Source organism: Marmota monax, unplaced genomic scaffold (assembly GCF_021218885.2).
Source record: "Marmota monax isolate L192 unplaced genomic scaffold, Marmota_monax_Labrador192_F-V1.1 WCK01_AAM20220418_F8-fsc00171, whole genome shotgun sequence".
NCBI lineage: Eukaryota > Metazoa > Chordata > Mammalia > Rodentia > Sciuridae > Marmota > Marmota monax.
Window position 1 is genome coordinate 573,833 of NW_026694658.1, and position 13,027 is coordinate 586,859.

The following is a 13,027-nucleotide window of genomic DNA, read 5'->3' on the forward strand; positions in this document are numbered from 1 at the left end:
TGTACAGATCTCCATAAAACAGCATCTTTTTTCCATTCCTCCTTTCCCAAAGACGGACAGACCTGAAACAGGTTCTTAGTTACAAGGTATTTAAGTTTTGTACTTGGTGATGTATCTATGTCAGATTGAGGAATCTGTGCGGAGCATGGTAATGCGCTATGGAAGTCGGCTGTGGAAATTGCGCGTCCTCCAGGCAGAACTGAAAATCAACATTCGCCTGACACCAACTGGAAAAGCAATTCCCATCCGCCTCTTCCTGACAAACGAATCTGGCTATTACTTGGACATCAGCCTATACAAGGAAGTGACTGACTCCAGGACAGCACAGGTACAGTAGTCAAGCAGGCTTCTCTGAGTTTTGATTTGGTCCTACAAATGAGCCACTTGTTCTTGTTATAGAAGACTCAAGCTCTCAAACCCCATTGGTTTATCAATAGAGTTATTCTCTTTAGCTTAACTGGTTGTGCAATTTGGAAAATATTTGCCTTATAAGAAGTGCCCCTGTTCTCAGTCAAGGATATTATAAAGCCCTCAACCCTTTGTCACATATTGGTATTTAGCACAAATATGCCAAGTGAACCTGACTCCAGGCATAATTCTTCAGTTTCGAGCTGTTTTTTTAAAGGGCTCTTAAGCTACTTTAGCAATCTAGTCTTCTCTGGTCTGATTTGAACTTCCTGTTTCCTATGTAGTTAGACCACTTATTGACAGCTGAGGAAAGGAGAATTGTGAGAATGTCACCCACTTCTCCTATCTTATAGAAGAAAAATTCCAAGTTAGTAAAATAACATGAACAGTATTAAGTATTAACTTTATTTGTCCATTATATTATTCCGCTTACACACACACACACACACACACACACACATTCTTTCCTTCAAGAGTTCAGGGTGTTATATATCTATATAGGAACAAAGTATCAAACTTTAAACCAATTTTTTTCAGATTGAAAAATTGAAAATGCAGAAGTGGAATGTAATGCAGACTGATTATGTGGTAACAAAGAATTCACTTGTAATTTGTTTGAACTCCTTAGTTTCTAAATATTTGGGCCATTTTCTATGATATTGGGTGTAGGTAGCTTCACTATTGCTCACATCTTCTTAAGAACTAGGACATTATTTTTAGGACTTTGGCCTGAACTTGGGAAGTAGATTCCTTCTAATAAGAGGATGAACTTGCTACAGAATATATAAACAGGGCTTTAGTCTGTTCTCTGTATTTGGGTGCTTGGAAGAGATTATGTTTTTATCTATGTCCTTTTCAAACTGGGAATAGAGGTAGGAAAAGACATTTTTTGCCAGTCTTTTCAAGATGCATTTTTAAAATCTCAGTTTGGACAATTTTTATAGTGACCTTTCATGTTGTTCTTTGATTCCCAGTTAGATGACCAGAGAAATCTATCCTGTGAGAAGTGAGAAGTTAAAACAGTGCACAAGAGCACAAGGGGTGATCAAGAGAAAGAGTATTCAGTGATTTTTGCTGCATTTGATGTTTTTCAGGACAACCTTAAGGACATTTTCAGTCAAAGCTTTCCATGGAGAGGGATATTTTTAATTAACTTCTACAGTGGCTTTGAGGCAGGCCTATTCTTATGAAGAATAAGATGGCCACTTGAGATTTTAATGTTTTGATAAATATGTTTGTTCTTCATAACTACTTTTTTCCCCTTTATTTTACTAGAAAGCTTTTAGATTTCCCTTAAGCTGGTTAGTGGCAACACAGGATCATGAAAGGTACTGATGTCTTCAGTCAGGGCATGGTGTTATATCAGGCACAAAGTAAGCACTTGCTAGGCATCTGAAAGAATGAATTGACTCCCTCAGCTTGAGAGGAGAGCCCTTTTATCAGGGGCCCTGCATATTTAAGAAGCCCTGAAGAAAGAGGTCTTTATCAGGTTCTTCAGTTGAAAGTTCAAGAACTACTATGTCATTGGTACCAGTTTGTGAGCCCAACGCTGGAGGTAGGAACTGACAGAAGGAGCAGCCTTCACCCAGTTCCAGTGCTCCCAAGTGCCTAGTTGGTGCTTATTGCCAAACCTTTTTCCTTTCCTTTTGTATCACTGGGGCTTGAACCCAGAGCCTCACACATGCTAGGTAAATACTCTACCTACTACACTACATCCTAGCCCCTTTTTTATTCTTACTAAATTGCCCAAGTTGAAACTGTACATGGTGGTACATGCCTATAATCCCAGCAGCTCTGGAAACTGAGGCAGGAGGATTGCAAATTTGAGGCCAGCCTCAGTAATTTACTAAGGCCCTAAGCAACTCAGCAAGATTCTGTCTCAAAATAAAAAATAAAAAGGGCTGGGGTGTGGTTCAGTAGTTAAGTGTCCCTGGGTTCAATCCCTGGCAACTAAATAGATAAATACAAAAATAAATGGATAGATAGATAGATAGATAGATAAACTAGCTATTCCAGGTTGGTCTTGAACTTGCAATCCTCCTGCCTCGGCCTCTTGTAGCTGGGATTACTGATTTTTTTTGGGGGGGAAGGGATACCAGGGATTGAACCCAGTGGTGCTTAACCAGTGAGCCACATCCCCAGACTTTTATTTATATTTTATTTAGTGACAGGGTCTCACTGAGTTGCTTTAGGACCTTGCTAATTTGATGAGGCTGGCTTTGAACTTGTGATCCTCCTATCTCAGGCCCCCGGGCCACTGGATTACAGTTGTGCGCCACTGCATCTGGCCACTGATTTTTTTACCTTTCAATTTTTGTTTCTCTCTCTTTTTTATTTGCAGTACTGGGGATCGAAATCAAAGGCTGAGGTACATCCCCAGGCCATGCCTCCACCCAACACCCCGCCCTGTGCCCAGCCCTTTTCTGGTTAATTTTATTTTACAACAGGGTTTTACTTAAAACTGTGTTCATTCTGCTTCACCTCCCAAGTTGCTGGGTTTACAGGCATTCACTACCACACCCAGCTAAGAGAAGCCCATTGATGCCCTCTGGTGAAAGATGTATTTTATGTAAAATGTATACATATTTTTGTGAACTTGTAAAACATACTCTTTACCAAGTTTTAATTACCGGGTTCATTATAGTAAAAAATGAAACTAGCATAAGTAGCTGGTCATTCAGAGTCTTCCATTATTGTCCATTATGATCATCCTCTGGCCCTAGCACATCATTTACTCATTTTTCCATTAAGAAGTAAGGTTGACTGACTTGAGTTTCATTTTGTTTCACTTCTCTTGTATAGTCTTTGTGGTACAGGTTGTAATGAATAATGATGCCATGTAGTCATAATAGGGAAAAGAGATTTGGGTAATCCATTGCATAAGTGAGTTGATTCCTAATGTGTTGTATAAGAGAAGAAATAACATTTTGAAACCACCTTATTGAGGTATAATTTACATATAATGTGACAGACTCATTTTTTATGTACAATTCAGTTCATTCCAATAGTTGTATACACTTGCGTGATGCCATCACAGTCATTATAGAGACCATTTCCTTATCTCACAGAGTTCTCTAATTATCCTTTGCAGTCAAAGGTAGAGTATCAACTGCAGCCTTAGGTAACCAATGATCTGCTTTCCATTATTATAGATTCGTTTTGCCTGTCTTAGAATTTCATATAAATGAAATCAGACAAAATGTGCTATTTTGTGTCTGGATTCTTGTGCTCAGCATAATGTTTTTGAGATTCATTGGTGTTACCTGGATTATATGCATGTTCCTTTTCATTGCTGAGTAGTATTCCATTTTGTGGATCTACAAAGAATTTTTTTTTATCTATTCTCCACTGTGGAAGCACATATGAAGTTTTATTTCCCAATTATAAAAGGATGAAATGGACTTCTAGCAATAAAGCTGCTATGAACATTAATTTATAAATTTTTGTGTAACTTTCTCTTAGGTAAATATATGAGTATAATTGCTATTCATAGTAAGTTTATACTTAACAGTATAAGAAACTGACAAACTGCCAAAGTGGTTTTACCATTTTAAATTTGTAGCAGTAGCTTTCTCTAGCTCCCTTCCTCAGTGCAAAGTTCTGTTGCTTACCTATGGCCAATCTAACTTTATCCCAGAACATGGAAAAAGCTGAGTCTCAAATCCTAAGGTCTCTCTTAATAGACAAGAAATTTAGTTACAAAAATTCCTTTTTCTTATTTTGATTTGACTGACTGCCTCTGAATCTAGTCTCATACTGTATTCTTGCCTTACTTAAGTTTGAATCTCTTAAAATTTTACTATTTCTACTCTTAAATTCCTAAGACATTATTAATTCTTTTTCTCACATGGTGACTTTTCCCATCAATTTGTGGAAAAGGACTGGGAGCTTGTCTGAGAGCCTTTAAGCACCCTGAGACAAGTTTTGCCCAAAACAGGACCTAATGGACAAGTCAGCAGAACATTCCTGTTCCTCTAGAATCATTATCCCTAGGGTTTTAGAAAGTACTTAATTCCATTCCTATGCTTGTATATCAGGTCCACAAATCTATTCATTAGTAGGCTTGTGCTCTTCCTTAAGGCCCCGATGCATATGTGGGTGTATACATACCCTTTCATCTCAGTCTCCATTGGTATTCATTGGATTGGGAATCTGTATTATGTACAAATTCATACATAAAGTGCCTAGTTCAGTGTTATACAGTCTATGAGCACTCAATAAATATTAATTGAATTGAAATAATGACATCCCTTATAAATATTCATAAGCAAATAAAACTAGCTAAATATAGAGTATGGAGTACTCTTCTAGAAATATTTGAGTTAAAATGATTAAAAACTGCTGTGGTGGTTTCATTATGTGACAATACAGGTATTGTAAAAGTTACTAGTTATAGACAGTATACTGGGGAGAAATATTATATATATATATATATATATATATATATATATATATATGGTTTAAAATAGTTATTTTATTATATGGGCTAATAAGAATTAACTATCTAGATGGGTGAAATCCACTTCTGGCAGAAATCTTTGAAGCTTTTGTGTGGCCAATAGTACTTCTGAAGCACCTTCTAATCAAATGGACTAAAGTACAATGAATTGGTAGAACCTTGATCTGGCTTAATAATAAGAATTATCTTCAGTGCATAGCTGCTTTTCAACTTAAATACTAGAATTGCTCAGACTACTTACTAATTACTTCATTTCTGAGCATATGGGATTCAAATCACTTCAGAAAGCAAGCTTCATCAGTCTGTCTCTGAGATGTGAAATTTATGCTGTGTTTTCTTATTGATTTCAAATAATCCAAAAACAAGAGTAGTAGCCTATTATATATTAACTTTTTTGGAGTTAGTTAACCTGTAGAGAAGTGGGAATACCAAGTACCAATGTTAAGAGACATGTCTCACCAAAAATGTTTTTCAAGAAATAATATTTGTGGGGAAAAAACCCTCTAGGCAGCTATTTGATTCCTTTTTTTCTTTTCCCTCTGTCTTTTAACCTGCAATGCCATTCTGTTTTTTCTTGCAGATCATGTTTCAGGCATATGGAGACAAACAGGGACCACTGCATGGAATGTTAATCAATACTCCATATGTGACCAAAGACCTGCTTCAGTCAAAGAGGTTTCAGGCTCAGTCCTTAGGAACAACATATATTTATGATATTCCAGAGATGTTTCGGCAGGTAATGGTGGCTAAAGGGGTGGGGTTATGACATGTTCCAAAAGGCAAGGTTTTCCTGAATTTCCATCAGATGCAACTTTGACTGGAAAAGAACACTCTCAAAGAGCAGGAAATATCTTGACACTTCTCATTTCTATCTCATTTGAAATTCAGTGACTGCCAACTCAGATTTTGGATGATTCTTTATGAATTAACAGGAAGAATGATGTGAATAGAAGTCTCTCTTGGATAGAAGAGAGTGAACCAAGACCACAGGACTGTGATGATAGTTTACAGTGACCTGTGTGAGAAGTTACATATGTATTTCCTAAGTCTGTGTTCAAATTAGGGATATTAAAAAAGAGGTATGGAACTCTAGTTCTCATTTTCCCATTTTCCAGGATAACTCAGGTCCCTAGTTGATAGCCTAAGCTAATATGATGAGAATCAATATAGATAGCATAGACAAGTGGATATAGAGTTCATGGTACACAGTTTATAAGTTCTTTTGTGGGAGATTTATTATAGCTGAATAAAAACTAGCATGAGAAAATATGACATTATGAATTTCATCCTCTATATGAAAATAAATTCCCTTGATCTGTATGGTGAATCACTTCTATGCTGCAGATTTTTCTTCCATCAATAGAAGGCAAGAAAAGTATATCACCAGCAGAAAATGCAACAGATAAAGAATAAGGTTTCAAAAGAATACTGAATTTGTCTTTAAAAAAAAAAAAATTCTATGAATATAGGATTTTTCCAAGTCTCCTAGTCAATACTACCAGTATCACCACATTTGAGTTTTAACAAAGTAATATATGTAGACTTGGTAAATAGTTTGTCTATAATTCCTGTATTATTCACAAATACAAGAGATTACCTTTATGCAACCATTTGTGTACAAGCCCTATCTCTTGAAACATAGCTACCTTCGCTCATTATTTTCCTTTTGTAGCATTGTTAGCCTGAAAGCTGAGTGTTGGTTCTGTTTCCCAACATCAGTGCTATAAATAGAAATCTTATTCTGTGTAATTTTTCCTATATGATAGACATCAGCATAATGATTAGGACATGTAGGTATATATGAGTCATTTGGGCCTTAGTTATTGCTTTGAGGCAAGCAAAGAAAGAACTAACCTAGTTCTCACTTCATAAAGGATTTGTTTTATTTGTATAGGAAGATGGAAATGAAAATCATAATTGTTTTTAAAGGGATAATTGTGTTTTTTCTCAAATTTGAGCATTGTTGATCTGTACACTTACAAAAAACCATGCATGTCTTAGTGAGCTAATTCTTGTGTAGGGACCTGTAGCTATGAAAAATATTATAAAGAGGTTTCTACTGAACCTCTAGTGGAAACCTTACTCTGACTTCCCTGGATTTTGTTCGTATTAGCTGAGCATCATGTCCTGCTTTCATGGATATTCTTCTATTATCAGGTTTCTCTAGGATTCTTCCCCCACCTTTTTTTAAAGGTAGCAATGCAACTTAGTTTTTATTTTAATTTTCCTGGGTAGTGTCAGGTCTTTTATGTATATTATTGCTTTACTACTGATTTAGATTTGCTCAATAGTTTGAATTTGTTGAAAAGTTCCTGACTTTTGGCATGTAAAAAGTATTATGTAAAAAACAATTATATAAATCTATATTGACTGAGAATGGGAGCTGGAAGGTTTAGTCTGATGTTTAGAGTCTCTGCAAAACACTTGGAAAAGAAAATGAAACCAGATTGATGACATCTTAATAATTATTTTTATCCATATTGAAAGGTTAATGTTATTATTGTCAAACTTGTCTCCTCTACCAGTCCCTGATCAAACTCTGGGAGTCCATGTCCACTCAAGCATTCCTCCCATCACCTCCTCTGCCTTCTGACATGCTGACGTATACTGAACTGGTGTTGGATGATCAAGGTCAGCTGGTCCACATGAACAGGCTTCCAGGAGGAAATGAGGCAAGTAGTTGAAACCTTCTCTCGTTTTCTATATCTGTGCCCACTAGTACCAGCTTTCCATGGGAGTGATCATTATATGGTATTAAGATCCAACTGGTGTAGGCAACCTAGTTGTCCTGGTACGGTTTTTAGCGAGAGAACACTAGATAGATGTCAAGGAATTATTAAATTATTGGGTATGATAACATTATTACAATTTTGCTTTTTTAAAAAGAGTATTACTTCCTGCTAGACATACATGCTAAAATATTTACCAGTGAAGTGATCTGATGTCCAGGATTTGATTTAAAATGAGGAGAGATGCAGGTGGGAGTATAGATGAAATAAGATTGGTCACGAGTTGATAATTGAAATTAGGTGATAGGTACATAAAAAGAGATTACTTTCCCTTTATATATATTTGTATTTTGAGTTTGTTTTGTAACAAAAACATTTAAATATTGTTTTGCCTTATTTTTTACTTATTTGCATAATAACTATGCATTTTTTCCATGCTCAGCTTATTTAGTCTGGTGCTGTTATGAGCATAACGAATGTGTTCTTCTTAAAGGGGCTTGGTCAGAACCAGGGATTTAAACGTAAAAGAAACATAGAACCCATTTATTGATAGTTAATCTAAGATGTGTTTTCTAGCCTTGGCTTCCTTTCTTGTATAGTGACATTTTAATAATGATGTAAAGTCATATTCTGCCTTATACCTTTATGCCTTTCTCTATGTGTTGATATTCCTCCAGTTTTAACGATGCTTCTAAAGCACAGTTGTAGCAATTATAAAAATAGTAACAAACATAAAAATGGAGGTATTTTTATTTCAGCTTTAGATATAATTCATAGATAAGTTTCATTCCTTAGAAAGAGTACACTTTACCTGGGTGTCTGCCATAGACAGACTGGGTAGACCACTGGAGAAAATATGCAGACCTTTTTTCCATTTTATTCAGAATATTTAAAAATTTTTTGCCCTCTATTTACGAAGTGTTTGATCTTTCAGTAGTATACTAGGAACAGCCAAGATCAGATGATTTAGTGTTAAGCATTGGACCAGATGCAGAATATTAGGCTTTTAGGAGTTCTACTGATCTAGTACCTCGACAGATAACAAAGGTAAGAGGATGGGGAGAGAGGATGCATAGAATTTTGAAAAGAATAGATATATACTCATCAACACACAAAGTTGAAACAGAGATTTGTGCCACTATGTGTAGCATCTGCCCAGTGAGCCTTTCAGCAGCAAAGAAAAGCTTCATTGTGCCAGACGTAAATTCCGATTCACTGAATCACTGTTCAGGAATGGAAGGCACCCTTGTGAACATGGGGCTGAAAGCAAAACGGTTTTAACTAATGTAATTAAAACACAAAATGAGATTTTTGGCCACGTGAAAGCTAGCTGCAGTGCTATGTGAAACCTCTTGCCATGATCTTTCTCTCCTGCTTTCTCTCTGCTCTCATTCTGTGTTTGAGCGAATGGAGACTGGGGGAATAGTGAAGTCCCAGAGGGACAGAGCTCTGTTCTTGCTGAAATTACAAGCACAGAGCTGCCTGGGCATGAACATGTAGTGTTTACTCTGCCAGTATGAATACAAATAGTCTTATTATACGGGACTCTGTACCCAAAGACCACACACACACACCCACACATACACACACACACACACACACACACGAATAAAAAAAATTAAAGTTTTTTTTTTAACCCTTTTAAGACCTAACAAACCTTGATGTTAAAGGGCTGCCTATGCCTTAAACAGCTACATGGTACTATGGCTGTAAGTATTAATTTAGTATAGCCATCACTTGCTTTCCTTTGCCCAGTGCTTTAATATTGTTTGTTCAAATGTTGTTTTGCTTTTTTTTTTTGGTCGGCTCTCACTTTCTTCTTATTTTATACTTTCTCTCCTTAGTTGCCTATTTTCTTTGTTCTCTTTTCCTTTTCTTCAAATGATTGAATAGGATTGAGGCTGAGTGTTAGCTTGCTGTTTCTGAGCCTTTGAACTCAGGAGGAGTAAGACTGGTGTTCTTTTGTAAGCAGTTAGTGACTAATGCCCAGGATGGCTGGTGAAGTCAGTGGCCTTAGCTAGATTATAGGGCACTGCACGATAGGAATGAGGTTAGGGTATTAGTATCAGACTCTGCTACCAATAGCTTGAGCATACAATGGAGCTTGTCCACTGAGAGACTGACCAATCTAAGGATGGAGTTTCAGCAGTCAGAACTCTGAGGGACAGCTGTGCCTAAGAAATGACGAGGTGCCAATAGGATGTATTTCCTCATACTGAGCCCAGTTTTATCAAGGCACGTTGACTTTCAGCCATTGCAGTTTAATTTTCTTTGGCCAAAGAGACAAGTTTGTCATGAGTCTGGCACTCTACATATTACCCCAAGAATGATGTGAGGGGAACGAAAAGAGCTCATGCTGATGAGATTTGGAGCAAATCTGTCCTGTCCCAAAGAGAAAGGGCATCTGAACAGAGCCTTGAGAAATAGTTTTATTAAAAAAGGAATAAAAAATTGACCTGTTAATGTTCTGAGAGCCAAGGCTCAATGTAAATGCATTGATGCTACATAGACATTAAATCATGATAATGTGGTGTTCTCCAAAGGTGATGGCTCTACCAGGTCATCACTGTGGGTGGTATTGTATTACCTTGAAGGATGGGAGTTTCTGAGTTTAAAAGCTAGTGCATGGATATAAGAAATAAGGGTAAAACAAGAGATTCTTGCAGAGTTTCTCCATGTATTGAAATGCTTTCCCCCACAACCAAAGGCAGAAACCTGCACTTATTAGACTGTCGGCTATGTTGGTGGCCTGTCTTTCTTCCCTATTTTTTGTTCCAGGGCAGTAAATAGGTGAAATGGTGATGGGACCAGGATTTGGACCAATTCAGTTCCATTTAGTTTTAGGTAACTTGTTTGCCATTTGAGGAAGAATATTGGCTATTTCAGCAGAGATGTGACCTGCATTTTGAACATTGGAGCCTGTGTTAGAAGCAGGAGAAAGAGAGCTTTTCCGATCTCATGTTAGCTTTCTTTATATTTTCCTAGTACTCCTTTCCCCATAAAGTAAGATGTGACTAAAGTAATGCCGCCTAATGCATGACAAAATACATAGGAGAACACATCTTTCTCATTGCCAGATTTGAATGGCATTACATTTAGTATGAATTTGGGATAGGAATAAAAAAAAAAAAAAAAAAAAAAAAAAAAAAAACTTCAACCAAATCTATTAAATTAGAGTTCTAAAGATGAATTGCCAGAATTTTCATAACAGTTAAAGAGGAAAATGTGACTGCAATGTAGACTAAACTGATTTTGTTTCTACCTGCTATTGATGTATAGTGATAGCACTATTTATAGATGAATGTGTGTTGTTGAGCCTGGATTCAGAAAAAAATGTAGCTATCCAACAATTCTACGTTACTGCTTCTCTATTTTGGAGGAATTGTTTTCATTTTCCTGCCAGTTTGCTAACCTGTTTTGATCATTTGGTGGAAGCTATAATTGTAGGTGGGAACATTTTGAGTAACAGTTCGCAATCCAGTGTAGCTGCTCTTCGCACTAAATCCTGTTATTAAAAAGCTCAGGCTGAGATCAGGCCAAGGGCTGTAACGGACTTGACAGAGAACAACTTAACTTTGCCTGGTGAGATAAAGAAAATTCTTTTTTGAGTTTGCATTCTTATTTATTCTGAAGTAAGTTATTAGCACTTTGTTATTTTATATTTGTGCAGCAGCTCTGTGAACTATATCAGGAATCTAAATCAGGCAATGATGAAAGATATGATAGAGATATGATAGAGTGGTAGATTTGATAGTATTTTAGTGCTTATAGAAATTAGGTCCCTGTTTTCCTTACCATTTCAGAACATGGGCTTTTTATCATTCCCTCCTATCACTTCTGTCATAATGAAAAACTGAGATGAGAAAACGTAGTGTTTAGAAGCAGTTATAATAATTGGTACAGTATATATTTCCAAAAAAGGACTGGTAGTCAGAGATTGGAACTCTCATGTGGCATAAAAATTTTTTTCAGAAAATTTTTCTGGGAGGAAAGTATATTCCAAATTGAATGCAATTTGATGGTTCCCTCGGCATTACATACTACCACACTTAAGAACTGTGGTGGCTCGGAGGCTTCATTTTTTCATCTGGGCACTAGGTGTCAGGGTTTTTCCTTCTCAGCAATTTAGCATTCAAACAAGCCTCTTGAATCGCCCTGTTTGGTGAAGCAAAGCCACTTGTGTCTTTCCTTTTCTTTCACTTGGCATGGTAGGCTTTTCCAAATGTTCCTACAGTATATAATTGCAGTTTTACCTCTTTAGTTGGAGATGTGTTGAACCAACATCAGGGCTTTAAACATTCTTTTAAGAAGAGGAATTAAAGTAAATTAAAGACTAGCTGCCATCGTGACTGTTGGTTTCAGTTCTGCTTTATTTTCTCGGGGATGAAATTGTGGAGATAGTAGGGATTAGGAATTCAGTTCTGGAGCTGGTCAACCCTACCAGTAACTATATTTAATTGTTGTTCAATTGTTCACAGTGTCTGGTACCATCGAAGCATCATGTCTCTTTATTTTTTGATTATAAGATATTTTAAACAATACAGAAAAATATAAAGAGATATGACAAATACCTCTACATCAGCTACCAGCTTGAACAAATCTTACTGTGCTTCTCACTTACATGTTGCTATAATCCTTTGAAATTTTTAATTGAGTGAAAAAAATTTAGAAATTGGGTAGGGAAAGGAAGTTGTTAAGCTTAAGTAAGCCTAAAAGATTAGAAAATTAATTAGTAGATCTATTCTGATAGTTCTTAGCTTGGACCTCTTAACCCAAAGGACCTCTTATTTTAGAAAAACCACCATAACCCTCTGTCTTAATTCACTTGGTTGACATTTTCTATACTCTCAGAGGAATTGCATAGGTTATCCTGGACTCGGATCCTAGTGGAACCCATTATGGTCTAAAACTGCCTGGAGAGAACATGTAAATGCTTGTGGGTTTGAGCAAAGAAAGGGTTGACTATTGCTCATGAACATAGGACCAAATATTTTTCTGGCTGAACACTAGATTTTTGTACATTGTTTTACTCAGCTTAACCCCAAAATAGCTTCATAAATGTAAAGCTAATTTGGATGTGTTTTACTGGGCTTTTGTTTCATTCTTTTGAAATCAGTTTAACTTCTTGTGCTAGGTATGAAAATTAAGTCAGTGTCCATCTTTTCAGATATGTGTTAGAAAAGCAGCATATTTGAATTATAGTATGCTGAAGGTGAGCTCTGAAATAGATCTAAGAAAAGCAGGTCTAAAAAAGATGAGCACAATCTATGCACTGATCAGGGACCATCCAACAGCCACCAGTCTATCCTTGAAGACAGGAGGAAGTTTGTAAGTGCTTTGAGTTAGTTCCTCAGCAGAAAAGGGTCCCCTACCACTAGTTATACATAAACAGTCATAATTTGTGCTTGCCTTATTGTTCATTAAGGGCTTC

At 36.5% G+C, this 13,027-nt stretch overlaps 1 protein-coding gene across 10 annotated transcripts in view; it reads left to right on the forward strand.

Annotated features, from left to right (window-relative positions):
* Nucleotides 1–13,027, forward strand: part of Acaca (acetyl-CoA carboxylase alpha) — a 278,427-nt gene that overhangs the window by 186,113 nt on the left and 79,287 nt on the right. For all 10 annotated transcript variants that reach the window (XM_046423254.2, XM_046423255.2, XM_046423260.2 and 7 more), the window contains 3 exons: nucleotides 125–328; nucleotides 5,448–5,603; nucleotides 7,393–7,539. In XM_046423254.2, coding sequence (XP_046279210.1) covers nucleotides 125–328; nucleotides 5,448–5,603; nucleotides 7,393–7,539 — 507 coding nt within the window. The remainder of the gene's footprint in view (nucleotides 1–124; nucleotides 329–5,447; nucleotides 5,604–7,392; nucleotides 7,540–13,027) is intronic.